At 38.4% G+C, this 14,619-nt stretch overlaps 1 protein-coding gene across 8 annotated transcripts in view; it reads right to left on the reverse strand.

Annotated features, from left to right (window-relative positions):
- Positions 1–14,619, reverse strand: part of PLCB4 (phospholipase C beta 4) — a 183,950-nt gene that overhangs the window by 22,861 nt on the left and 146,470 nt on the right. For all 8 annotated transcript variants that reach the window (XM_065059873.1, XM_065059877.1, XM_065059875.1 and 5 more), the window contains 7 exons: positions 13,895–13,997; positions 12,014–12,178; positions 8,998–9,202; positions 5,831–5,919; positions 5,274–5,418; positions 2,546–2,595; positions 2,364–2,429 (listed from right to left, as the gene is read on the reverse strand). In XM_065059873.1, coding sequence (XP_064915945.1) covers positions 2,364–2,429; positions 2,546–2,595; positions 5,274–5,418; positions 5,831–5,919; positions 8,998–9,202; positions 12,014–12,178; positions 13,895–13,997 — 823 coding nt within the window. The remainder of the gene's footprint in view (positions 1–2,363; positions 2,430–2,545; positions 2,596–5,273; positions 5,419–5,830; positions 5,920–8,997; positions 9,203–12,013; positions 12,179–13,894; positions 13,998–14,619) is intronic.

Consider the following 14,619-nt stretch of genomic DNA (forward strand, 5'->3'; position numbering starts at 1 on the left):
AAATGTTGTGAGCCTTTTAAAAATCTAGCCCTGGGCTGGACCTGAGCACTCCAACATCTGTAAAGCACTTCCCCAGGGAACGTGTACAGCTTCCAAATTTTGTATTTAGAGTGGGGAACCGAATTCTCTATTCTATAGAGGATTTAACGGGAAACAAATAGACTCCACCAACAGCTTCACCAGGGAATATTTACACTGACTAACCAGGTAGGAAAAAACATAGGCAGTGAAAAGAATGACATCAGCTTGACAGCACCAGCCAGCCCCAGGCGAAGTGACCGAGAGCATCTCTTTAACCACCCCTGTCCTCTAGATGAACAGAACAATGTAATTCTTGCTCTAAAAGACTAAGCACAAACATTGCAAAGCAGAAGACATCTGCCCAATTATGTGACACTCCCCCATAATCAGCTACAATCCCTGCTTTTCCCTCAGGTCAACCACGATTTAAGCCTTATCTCTTTATCACATGCCTTTATAGCCCTGTGATGTCACCCCAGATCATTTATCTAAACAGTACTCAAGATGTAACTCAATACAAAAAAGATATGCATTTTCCAAGGCCAACTTGAGGTGGAAAAGAATTGGACTTTACTTTCCTTAAACAACATGAACAATTCCCTTCTGTTTACTTATTCCTCCAGTTCTCTGCAGTGTCTATGGCTAAATGAGAGCAAACTTATCTCTGGAACTTGTAAGTTCGGTCTGCTTAATACATGGGTTTCCTCAACCTGATAACAGATAACTAACCGTATAGCCCTCTTGCTCCATCCCAGCTGATAAAATGCATTAAAACCAGTGATGAGTACACCAAGCACCTCCCTAAGATCACCTGGGAACCAATATGGCCACACTTTCCTGCTCAGCCTCTCCTCTCCAAATTCAAGAACGTGCCCTTCCTGGGGCCTTTAGCAAGGCACGCTCTAGACAGGCACTTTCTTGTTAGCACAGACTTGCACTTTGTACTTAGGACCAGCAGGACACAGGCTGGCTCAGACCTAAAATAGCTGTGCTTGAGTTAATGCTGAAAGCCCTTCTGAGTGCACAGCGTTTTCAGATTGTGGCTGGCAATTTTTTCCTCAGATTAGAGGAAGCAAGTACAAGGCTGGACAGACGGATCAATTTTTTAACATTAGCAAGCACAGTCTTGGCTAAGATATCCTTACACTGCTGTGGGTCACATCTATCAGGGATATATATCATTGGTATGGCTGTTTTATATGTAATCACGGTGCCATTTTCATTTGCAAAAAGCTGCTATAGCCAGCTGCTAGATGCTGTCCAATGAATGAGAAAGTAGTGTTTAGAAATAAGAAGCCTCCTGAAAGATCAAGCCTATGAAAGTCTGGAAACTGTCCATGCTAGAAGTGTGGACAACAGACACTTTTTCTTGAGCATGAGCTTTGCACACAATATCAAAATGGAGAAATCACTCACTTCCCTTCTGCATCAAGTCAGTAAGGAGCGTGAAACGCAAATACTTAATTTCCTTATGCTACTTTTAATACTAAGAGCCCCACAAAATTGCCAATTATTGGAAGTAATTTCTTCATACTTCATTGTACAGACACAGAGTCCCACACCCAAACAACAGTCGCGAAAATAAAGACAAAGACTGGTATTAAAATGCCCAGGCAACTACATTATTCTGCAATGAAATCTGCAATAAAAGAGGGCAAGGGAACAACTGCTCTAACAGCCCAGAATGGATTTGTATGCATTCCCAAAATTCAGAACTTAAGATACTTTCTTTACTTGTTATGCCTCTTCCCGTAACAAGAGAAATGTTTTTCTAATGATAAAGGTCAGGAGAAAATTTACTGTATTTTCTAATGTGAAGTATATTTGTGATAGTGTTGTATATATTTGGGACATCACTGCCAACAGTACCAAGCAAATAGCTGACTATAAAGTGGCTAACATAGATACAAGTGAGGAAGAACAGGGCACTTCATTTTTCAGTTACACATTCCAGTTCTCTTTGGCAGTTTTGCAGTTTCTCCAGTGCCTGGCTTTGATGCAGCACCCTCTCACATCATTACTGCCTTTTTTCCAAGCTGCCTGTCAATATGTCATGCAAGAGGGAGCTAGATAAAATCATTATCTGAAAAAGGTGAGCTTTGGATGCTTATATGGGTCAAACAAATGTGCACTGGAACTCAAGGAGACATACAAAGGGTTGCTAAAGGGAAAATTTGCTCACTGGAGCATATTTCAGTACATTTAAAACACATATGCCTTTCTTGGTGGTGCAACTACTGTTCCTTAGTTTCTCCCTACGACTTAATTAAGAGCTGTGCTAGTGGGTGCTTCAACTTTTTCCAATTAGAATGTGTTGCCCAGAGAGCTCTTAACGATCATACCTTTGCATGTTTCTTCTTTAAGGCATTCAGCTCTTTCTGCTGTTTCTTTAAATGCTTTATGTAAGCCTACAAAGAGAGAAGTTGGATCAATCTTTCCGCAGTCATCTTGACTGTAACCAGATAAAATCCTGGCTACTTAAATAATTAGGATCATATTTTGAAAAGCTTCTGTCCATCCTTACCTTCATTTGCTTTAAATCTTCTATCTTCACTTGAGGAATGAGGTCTATACCTAGAAAGGTATTGATATGGTTTATCTAAAACCTCATACATATTAGTATATCTCATACTTTTTGAGTTTTATCACAAAACCCTACATTTAAGTCAGCAATTAATTCATGTTATTTGCAACATAAAAAAATAAACCCAAGTTAATGAGAAAATTATTCATCAAGACATAACAAAGATACAGTTAATTTCCTTTTCAAGTGCACTGCTCAATCAATTGCCTTGTGAAAAAAAGAAATGAATCAGTGAGTGTATTTTAATCTCTTACAGTTCTGGACTGAAGTGTCAAAATACAGCAACCTAAGAATTGAAAAAGCTCCTGTTCTGAAAGCACAGCAAACCATTTATGTACATTAAAAATGAACCACACAAACTTCAGAAATTTGGTCCATAGCTGGAGACAGCACTGGCACCACTAATTCTGGGGCAGGGAGGCTTGGGTAATATTCTACATAGCTGCAGAAAGGGTTAACTGAGTTTAGGTGTACTTCAATTCAAACCACAAAAATCAAGGGAGTGAAAATTTACCTGCAGTCTACATGTTAACAGAGGTAAAATTTGCTTTTGGTTAATAGCAGACTATGAGAAAAGGAGCCATAGCTCACTCCAAGACTAAAGGAGAGTTAAAAATGGAGGAGAAATAGAATCATAAGTGAAAATTCTAATGAAAATTCAATTCAAAAAGCAAATGTGTCACACGTGACTAACTGTACTATCTAGATGACTGAAAATATATTTTGATCACCTTAACTGCAATGCAAACAAAACCAAATCTCATCTTTATGCTTTAATATTTTATTGTGATGTTATGATTTTTTGTAACTACTAGGCATATCCTACGTATAACCATTAATAAAAATGTCAGTACAATGCCATGAGAATTGTAATGCATAGGTTTTTTTTCTGAGGTTTTACATGAAAACATTCAGCTTTTCATTAATACACTGCAAACATATTTAGTCAATCACTGTTAATAGTGTCTGTGTTATACCCTCCCTGCCTTGTAAAGGACTTTCTGCCTTTAAGGTGAATTTAACTGAAAAAAAAGATGTTTTCAGTTATGATGCTGTAAAAAGAAAGGGAGGGGAAGAGGTGGTAGGCAATCTCCTTAGGTAACAAGATTTTTTATTTACTTAGAAGCACAAGATCCTGCTCAATTATATGGTATTAACACTAGTCTAGTAAATGAGACTGGAACAGATTTAGGCACAGATAAATCTTGAAGCTGAAGTTTTAAAAAATATAAATCACTTCTATTACTGAAAGTCAGCAAACAAAAAAAATCACAACATTCCTGTGCATTTCAGAGCTTTCCCCAGACACCATATCTTGCTGGATACCTAATTTCTAATAGCAAGGCAAGCTGCATATTCTAACAATGGCAGAATTACTCAGATCATAGAGATAAGTAATACAAAATAAGGATGGTTACATGGGATATAAACATGACCGGGTCTATTTTAACATGAGAGAATATGGATAAAAAATGGTTGCAGATGAGAACGTTTGAGTACTGAAATCTCAGTTTAAGACCAGGGCTGCATCAGGTGTGCTGCCTTCTAAACAAACTTCCTCAGGATTTTATCTAAAAATGCAGACCCATTTACTTCGTTCACCAGGAATTAGTTGCCAACCCCAGCAAATTTCATGCTTTATTAGTGCACAATAAAACTAATACTTGTGCATCTTAGTGATGATACATGCAACAGGGAAACATCTCACTGAATAAAATAATCTGAGTTTTACGCCAGGGAAGAACTTTGAAAGAGATCAGGCGTCAGAGAAGACCTGTTTTATTGCCAAAAGTAACTCTAGAGAAAGAGCACCTTGTTTCTCACATGTGTGTATTCAGCCATGTCTACTTAAGTTTAAGAAGAGCAGCAATCAGTGCTGCTTTTCAGTCCTATCAATCCCTTTGGGCCAAGGTGGATGAAAATGAAGCAGATTCTAATTCTTGTGGCTCATTAACAAAAATATTTATTGTGTTTCATTCAGCTGTACAAATCTGTTTTCTCTTTCAATCTTCATTACCTGTGATGATATGTGAGAAACAACTAATCCCATTTGACTCTGTAAGACGATTTTGTAGAGTGAACAGTGAAGAGTGAGGAAAAAATACTTATTCACTTATAAATGAGCACATTTAATATGGATGTTTTTTACAATAAACATGCCATTTCCATAATCACTGTTCAGAATAAAACCACACATTGCAAACATTTCTAATTGTTGGGAAATCTCTACAGAATCCAATGAATTCTAAATACCTTTAATTACTTAAATCTGCAACTCTGCCAAGGGATTTGTAGAGGGAGGAAAAAAAAAGCAGAAGAGTTTCTGTGGAGTATACCAGAAAACAGTCATTCCTATTAGTGTTCCTCTAGCAGATCTTTAGTAAACTGCTCCCAGAGTCATGCAGGTTACTACTGCTGGCAGCAGGTATACAGCTGCCCAAAGAGGTGAATTAGTCAAATAAAGCTGTATTTGTGTTATACAGCCATTTTAGAAATATACAAAATTCATTTGCAATTAGACAAAGACCACTCTCAATGTCAAAAGAAGTTACCTTCTGAAAGGGTAAGAATGAATACAACTGCAAAAGTAAAATTGAGTAATGAGTACTACTTTGTGACTGGCTGAACCACTTCAGAACAGAAGGAATGGTACATGACTTTTGCCAACCTTTCTTAGCGTCAGTCCCAGATCCTGCCGTGGTACTCGGTCGAAGTTCAGAACTGCTCTGAGGCGTTACGTTGGCTTTGGCATTATTGGCTTTTCCTTTTTTATCATTCTTTGAAGTGTCATTTGGTACATCAGCTATATCACTCTGAAAGAAATATTCACATAAATTAATTGCTGTTTCACTTGTAGTATAAAAGTTGGGGTATGGGAAATTTCTGAACTTGCTTACTTTAAACATAACCAAGAAAATTGCAACATACTTTCAAACAACACTATACTCACTAAAAAAATTGCAACCTATTTTAAATGGCTACCTACTAAAATACGGCTCGTTTCTCATTTCTCAAAATTCCTACTTCTAAGTGGTGTGTGAATGATATTTCAGGACATGTAACTAACATAAGCCAATGTATTTCAGAGCAGGACCAAGAGGCTTCTATTTGAAAATGAGAAATGATAAGGGAACATGCATCAATTGCAGAAGGATCGGTTTACTCAATAAAACCCCACATAGTATGAACACAAATGGGCTGTATTTGCCATTAAGTTCTACTTACAGTTTCGATACCCATAGCTCTCATTTGATCTGCTCTTTTTTCTGTGATAGACAAAAATTTCTTTGGATCTGATAAAGCATCCACAATATCTGTAAGGGAAAAATGATCAACTTTTTATAATCTTCAGAGGGATTTGGAAATCAATATTTTGCGAGAGTGTTATTCTACCCCTGTTATCATGAGCCATGGCTTGCAACAATAGTCTGACTGTCCTTAGTGATCCTGGCAGAACTGAAGGCGCTCCTCACTGCAGTGTTTGCACACACCAGGAACATCAATCAAGAGAGGGGTACTAATCCAGGGATCTTATTTAGGAAACACACACTGACTCTGTAAGACCAAAATTGCCCTAATTTACTCCTAGTTGATGACACTAGAATTTGAGACCAGAATGGGATCTCCTTAGCCACAAAGCACTAACGACTTTGCCTCTTGGTTATTTGAGGGGGTGTGGACTGACTTGGGACTGCAGAGAAATGTAGAAAATGCTGTTATAGTTCCTAGTTAAACAGCAGTTTCAGATGGGTGGTTAAAGCAATTGGGAAAAATCTGTTCTCACTCGCCTTTGTGATGCTCCACGTCTGGAACATGACAGGCTGTGAAATGGCTTTTCAATGAACCATAATGGCCAATATTTGAATCTTGCAAATGACACAGCACCACTAGTGGTATCATAGCCAGCACCAGATACCGTATAGACTGTTGAATCTTCTTTCCATATGCAGTGATAAATGTGCAAGCACAGGTTTACAGGAAGACAAAGACACATGAATCTTTACCTGCACATTGAATAATCCCTTTCCATGCTTTAATTTCAAGAGTCAAAGAATTCACAAATGACAAAGGACACCCCCACAGCAAGAGATGATTTTACAAGTTAAACTGATTCAGCATCTATAATAATAATGCATTCAGAGACCACAGCAGTGATCTGTTTTGATGATCCCTCTGAAACTTGAACTTCAGTTTTAGGGAGGAAAGGGTCACTGGTCTCAGTTAATAATCCCTCCTTGTGAGAACAGTAACTTAAGAAAGGAAGTTTGAACACTGCAGCCTGTCTGACTCATCATTCACTACAAAATATTGTCATTTAATTAACTCAGGGTTTTTGTCATGACTGTTAGGAGGACCATGGAGACAGTGCTCTATTTGCAAAGAAGCTGTTTCTCTGCAGAATGCTGCAGAGCCCTATTTTTGGCTGCTTATGAGTAGAAGACAAATGCTTTTAAACCCTTACACTCTAGATGGTCTCAGTAGCATGACAGGCCATTATTTCTGCAATGACGGTTTTGAAATTTCAAGATTTTCATCATCATTTGAATTTTGCCCATGTTTCCAGTCATCTCTTCAGCCATTTTTCAAGTTAGCTTACAATGATGCAAGATAGAGAAGTTGGTCCACTGACCAGGTCTGTAAAAACATCCAAGCCACCAAAAGCTTTGGGAAGAAACCTGCTATACTTGTGCAAACCAAGGGCTGGACTCTAGTATCTCCCTTCCAACCTAAGTTGCTCTATGAAATGTTCCTCTGAAGTCAGCAGATGCATTTTTTAAGCAAAAAAACAGAGATAGGGTTCCCATTCCATCCAAAGTTGTATTAAAAACATAGCATTACCCTGGACAACTCTGTTTATCTACACAAAGAGGTCGCCTCCAAAAAATGTTGTGAACCAACTATGTCTTCTGAAATCGTACTTGATATACACAAAACCCATGCAGAATTTTTTTTCAGCCTTAACAATGGCCTCATAGCTCCGCACGGACTGTTTCCCCTTTCCCTAACTTAGTAACCATGCCTTTTTGTCCTTGGCATCCACCCCTCAATGAAAATCCTGGAGTACCGTGCTAACGTGATGCGTCATTTGAAAATGGAACCTGATTATCACGAGCTTCAAGGTACAAATGACTAACACGTTTGTGAGAGTGAGACCTTTGTAAATTGTATTACTAACCATACAAGCACATCACCAAAGGCTCAGCATTTCTACAAGGGCAATGTGACTCATCACTGCTTCTCACATTGTGATTTGTGGTCTGCTTATGTTTTTTTTCTCTCCTCGGTGAGGTAAGGTGGGGGTGGGGAGTAGCATTTTGTAGAAGAATCGCAATTAAATAAAACGAGGAAGATCACTAGAAGAGTACATTAGAGAGGACTCTAACCATTAACCAAAGCAGCTTTGCTTACTTACGTACGGACTTCTATTATAGAAGCTTCTCTTTGGAGAATGCTACTTGATTTGCATTAAATTGTGCCACTACTGTGTCTTACTTGGAACGGAGTAACTGATGCAGATAAACCATAAGAAATTACTAAGTTATATGAAAAATTAAATTATGCATCTTTTAAAGCCTACAATGGATTACCCACTCTACTTATTACTCAGTGCAATTTTTAAAATCCTAATCATACAGGTTAAAAAAGATATGAAAAGGTAGGCAGCTATTGAATTGAACTACACCTTCCTACATGTTTGCTAAAACAACCATGGAGATCCTAATGACAGTCCATAAAAACAATGAAAGGTGAACTGCAGATGATAAGTGATTTAAAAATACATGCCAACTCCCACTCAAGTGTCAAAAGTTACTTTCCAGTTGTTCATCATGTTGTCATTCTGTATCGATGAGAAAAATACACAAAACACATCAAAACTATTTGGGAAGAGAGAGGAGAACTAATCATGGAACTTATTTAGTTATGTTAATACTGTCTATTTTTAGCAATATACCAATAGTCTCAAGAATACAAATGTGGTTTTATTTTAAAAAACACATCTAGATTCTGCATCAATTGTTTATAACTATAGGTCAAGCAATATACATAAAGTACATGTTAACCTTACAAGTATTTATGTCAGAAAATATATACTTAAAATCTAAAGAAGAATCTTCAGAGAAAAATCAAATTCAGTTAACTGTAGTATTATTTCCTATATTATTTTGTCATTTAACAGATACATGTCATTTATCATTAACACTGAGGCTGGTGCTTGGTCTGAAAACTGATTTCTTAACTGAATACACATGATTTCCAAGGAGTTAAAATACTACATCTTTCCAGTCCTTGAGCGTTGTGTGCCCGTTTCTGACATACGGACATGGCAGTACTTTGGTGCTTCACACCAACACTCAAGATCTACAGCACACTGAGATACAGGTTTATCTCACCTCCAAAACCATCAGGCACGTATGTTTTAAGCACGATGTTGCAGAAAACCGTTGGAAGAGAGAGTGGTTTGTTGCCCTCATTGCGAAGGGATATGTGTCTGTAACCTGCTTGTAGACCATCCAGAGGCAGGATCCTCTGACCAATCAACTTATTGTTGTCGTCATACACTGCTATTCTCAGGACAGCAAGATCAGGAAGAATAACCTGGAAAGTCATAAAATGAAGAAATTAAATGACTTTAATACAGTAGCACCCTCCCCACTTCCCAAGTTTGAACCATTCACTTCGTAGGCCAGAAACAGCCTATCATCTCTGTAAGATAATGTAATTCCCTGCAAACTGCCCACTTTAAAACGAATCTTTCCTAGAAAAGCTTTTTTTCACCCCAAATAATGGGTAGATTTCAGAATATGCAAATCCTGCAGCTTACAGTTACATTAGCTAAATATTTTGCATATTTATTTTTCATTACTGAAGACTGGTGACCTTGATAAGGCAGCAGGCAAATACTACCTGGGAAATGACAGATACAGTGGCAAAGAGTAGACAGTGGTGAATCATGAGGAACTATGACAGGAAGGTGAGATTCGGGATATATCCAAAAGGGCAGTTGAGAACAGAAAGAGTGCAAGCACAAGCTGATGAGGATGTATGTTGAACTATGGGTTCTGCAAAAGACAGCAGCAGACAGAGGAGGGCAGGACAGGGTGATAGACCTGCTGAAATGACATGTCACCAGCACAAGCGGTTGTGCTGTACTCATGGCATGAAGGGTACATGGTACGCATGGTGGGCAGGGATGCTGCCAGCTATCTGCATCTGTCAGCCCCCAGCTGGACCCACCGAAACAGTAACAAAAAAAGTCTCCTGACTTCCCTGGAACAATGGTGCTGCCTCTGTGCATGGAGCGGTGAGGAGAAGCCCCTGCCAGCCTCCCTCGGCTGTATGCTGGGAAAGGTCTTCCCACTCCTTCCCTACCTGGCTCTATTGCTTGTGGGACAAAAGGAAAGGCTAAAGTAAACTGTGTCTACTACCTCCCTAAGACTGTCCCCCTAACACTTTCATTGTCAGTTTTAGAGGGAACAAAATAAACTGTGCTTTTGGTCTCTGAACCCACCTGAGATCTGCTGCTCTACTTGACTATAACTTAGCAATCCCAGCATGGGTTACCACCAGCACACACCCCATCCTCCCCCTTACACAACAGTGACAACACAGAACTTGGGTTAGAATGACTGAAGCTTTTTTTAATTAAAATAAAAACAAGAAAACGTGACAGAAAAACAATCAAACACATTACCTGAGAGCAACTGTGTAGGACTCAACAGTAGCTTGAGGAGAACACTGTAACCCAAATAGGGCAGGTAGAGTCACTCCTCTACAGGCCACAGATCAGCACATCTTTCATTACATGATGGGCTCGGATACAGATTTGCTAAGGGGCAGGAGCGGGGACTAAGAAGTTTATCACTCCCCCTCCATGAATTTGTTCTATGGCATCCTGGTAGGCACTGCCACACTCATGGCATTTTAGCACTCTGCAACCACATCTTCATTTCCTCCAAATAGAGGAGTTGTTCCTGCTGTGTTTATGCCACTCATCTGCCTGGTCATCAATGTATGTCCTGATTACAGTGCTACGCGTGATATGATAAGGGACTGAGGTGAAGAAAAAGAATCTCCTGGCTGACTTACAGTATGAGTTATTCAGGAGAATATGCAACCATGTAATTGTTCATTGCAGAATAGAGCAGAAAGTCCAAGGAATATTGGTATCAGCCATTGCACCCATGCCATGATACAAAGGTACTGCCTGTTATATTGAAGCTATGTGCACCCTGCAGTTTATGGGCCTTTTGATTTAAGAAATCAGAAAGCAGCAGATGCTGCCCATATGGCCAGCAAGCCATGGGTAGCATGATTGCCTGTCATTGTACTTAAGCATCTTCCCTGTATCTCCTCATTTACAGAGAAAAGCACTTGAAGCCACATTCATTCCAGAAAACACCCTTGCATTAACTACATTTCCATTAAAAACTGGTTATACTCTTAAGAAAGCAGATTATGTGTGTAATATACCCAGGTGTGAGGTGTTACCACCACTCAGCAAAGTCTGTCACTTTGAAATAAAAGAGCAACAACTTAGTATGACAACAAAACAGGTGGAAGCAAAACAGACGTTATCAAAGACAGCACTGCTAACACATGTAGTCTGGATGAAACTCCAGCCAACAGAAAAAAAAATAATATATATGTGTGTGTGTGTGTATCATATATATAAAGACTGAGAGATAAAAACTGAACATGGAAACTGATATCTCTCTTTAAATCCCCCATACCAAGAAAAAAGGGTTGTTTTTCTTTTGCCATTAAATTAAAAAAAAAATAAAATAAGAAGGTACATGATGCACATGGACTACTGGAGGAGGGAGCTGGCAAGACATGTGAGGAACACAGCACCCTTCCAACTTTTCCATGTAATAACATTGACCTTAGCTCTGGATGCAGCATCTCACCTGCCCTCTGGGCTGAAGGAACCAAGATAGCAGCCACTGCCAGGGCAGGGAAGAAGAAATCTCCAAGGAATGATGGTGTCCAGCAGCGGGGGCTCATTCTGAGCAGACTGCATACCTTGAACACAGGCATGGCTACAGAGGAGGTGGCTACCTCCGAGTGGAAGGAGGAAGCAAAGGTGAGGGAAAAGCCAAACAGAAACAAAAAAAATAAAAATCATGTGACAGCTACAGAGGTTATCCATTAGAAAAATCAACCAAAATTTGTAAAAAAACACACACACAAAAAAAACAAAAGCAAAACAAACAACCTCTTGAAAGCTTATTTCAGCTTTAGATTGTTTTCTGCAGTAAACGGGAACCCTACAAACCCTTTTTCATGGGAGCAGTACTTATTCATGTGAGCAGTTGGACTGAAGCAGGCAGGGGGGGCTCAAGTGAGCAAGGATGCTCATGTGTGAAATGGCTGGCAACCACAAACTGTGCTTTCCAAGTATCCTACCTTTCGAAATACAAATGATTCTTCATTGTAAACAGGGTTCAGACCATTGTTCATCACCATGCGTGTTCGAAATTCTTTACGTATCGTGTCCGTGGGTAAACCATACATATCCACTTCTACATACGTACCGATTTTTTTGTCTGATAAGAACTGACCAGATATTACCTGCAACATAATAACAGAGCAGTAAAGAAAAGTAATACAAAGTATAGAACATTTTATGAATACTGGAAATATTGGGGAATTTTTATTGACAGCAGTCTTGAAAAAATGCTTCTTACAGAACAGATGTATTTATTTCATAATATGAAAATAGTATATTTAGTGCTAAAATTGCACTTATTTAGAAAAGCTTTTGTGATAACATCTTAAATATATCCTTAGTTTGAAATGATTGCTGTTATTGACTATGGTATTAACAGCTTAAGTCAGTCAGCCTGATTAGCTGATGTCTCACAGATGTGTTCACCACATTACTGAAAAACACTGAATGAAACAACCAGACTGGGCACTGCTGTTCTGCAACTTTAAACTTTCTGTTCAGAAGCGCTGTCATCTATTATACGTCCTGACTACAAAGAGGTGAAAGGAAGCTATTGCTCTGCTTTCACTTAGGTAAAGGTTTTAAACTAATCACGTGTCAGTCTAACTCCATATTGTGTGTCTGGGAAGTGTAGGATGCTTGAAAAGCAAGCAAACAAACAAAAAACCCACATGACTCCTCTATATTGTTATGTATATGAAGATTTGTTGCAATTTTACTCCAAGTCAAGATTAATCACCACAGCAGGTGATTACTCCAGGAAAAAAGAAAATATTCCATCAAGATGATCTACTACTTAAAGATACTGCTAATATTTCCACTGCTATGATCAAGGAGGGAAGAAAAATACTGAACCATGATTTCACAGACCTAAGCTCATTTCAAGTCCTTTTCTTTTCATGATCTAACATTCTTCCAGGGAACACTCGGCATAACAAATCTCAAACGTGACGTAGCTGAGGCATACTATCACTGGCTTTGGTCCACTCAACTCCTTTATAACTGAATTTATACAGAATTTTATACTAGTTTTAGTCACACATGAGCAAATAGCAAAACATGTGATCTAAGAGCTATCTGTAGTGATACTTAGAACTTAAGTTCTCCCCACCAGATCCCATTTCCTTCTTGGGGGGATTGTACTGTCATCAATGTTAAAGAAAAACAACACTAATCAAAGGTTTTATTCTTTTGGAGGTGCAAATGAAACTTAATTAAATGTCTAGAATGCACAAGGAACCTTTGGTTGGACAGATTTCGACATTTCCATGTTGCCCATAGAAAGTGCTAACTGAAAGTTTAAGTCTTTTGTTAAGCTGCATACAGGGTTTTGAGCAAAGAGGGTAGAGTGCCAAGTCACAAACCAGGCTTTACAGTTGTCAGCCTCCTTCCAAAACGTAACACCTCACCATGCTTTACAACTACGACTGAAGTAAGGACCTCCATCACATCAACCATATTTCTCTACTTACTTTGAAAATACCGTGTCCATGTCTGCCCATATACTTCCTTGCTCTATGGTGACAAGTGATGTTTGTATAATTTCCTGCTGCCCACAGAAATAAACTTGGCTCATTTATTCATTTGTGTGGGCTGGTGTAATTCAAAAAGAACATGAGGGGGCTTAAAACTCAGTGATAATGTTGCCATAACAAACCATTTCTAACTCTATCACATTCCACTCAGATCAAGTAAACAGAGATGTCTAAGCCAGCAATTAAAAAAGAAAGAAGAAATAATTTGATGAAATCCACACAATCCCACCACATTTTCTGTAGGTCGCCTATTCCTGTTGGCAATTAAATGTGACAACAGAATTTTGTCTATTGCTGCTTTACCTGTACAGAACACGTTGCAGCAATTACACCATCTACAGGAGTTTCAGAGAAAGGGTCAAACGTTCGATCTGGTCGTCGCATGAAATCTGGTTTAAGTAGATACCTTATTTCACAAAAGAGAATAAGAAAATTATTCTTGTGTATAAATTAAAAATGTATTAAATACAAATAAAAAGGATGTTCTAGCTTTAAACAATGAACTCTCTTAGAGCTCTGTAAAATACAGACTACTATTTTAGCTGCAAGTGTAAGGAGCCAAAAGGAAATTTTACACTTGTCTAGAATACAGATAAATGTTAATCTTAATTTTGAATTAACAGATACTGAGAGATGAAATCAACCCTGGATTTCAAGCTGAAAATAAATGCAATATAATCAAAGACATTTCAAAATAATTAAATAACACATTGAGTAATACATAAAATACGGCAAGTTATCATGTAACAAAAAAGTAGATGCTCTCATTTGTTAATTTCTTTAACACTTGGGAAAAATGTAGCAGATCCATAGAGTCAAGCTCATACAATAAATTTCAGCTTGAAGCTAATTTTTTCATCTCGATTTTAAAACCTTGGGGGAAACAGCTGATAATGTCAGTGCTGACAGATTGTTAATTATAGTAGCATGAAAGATACTCCCGTAATAACACTTCCAACACATCCCTGAGGACTCTACCCTGGATCAACATATCAATGAAGCTGATACGTGCTCTGATGAATCAAAAC

Source organism: Columba livia, chromosome 3 (assembly GCF_036013475.1).
Source record: "Columba livia isolate bColLiv1 breed racing homer chromosome 3, bColLiv1.pat.W.v2, whole genome shotgun sequence".
NCBI classification, from domain to species: domain Eukaryota; kingdom Metazoa; phylum Chordata; class Aves; order Columbiformes; family Columbidae; genus Columba; species Columba livia.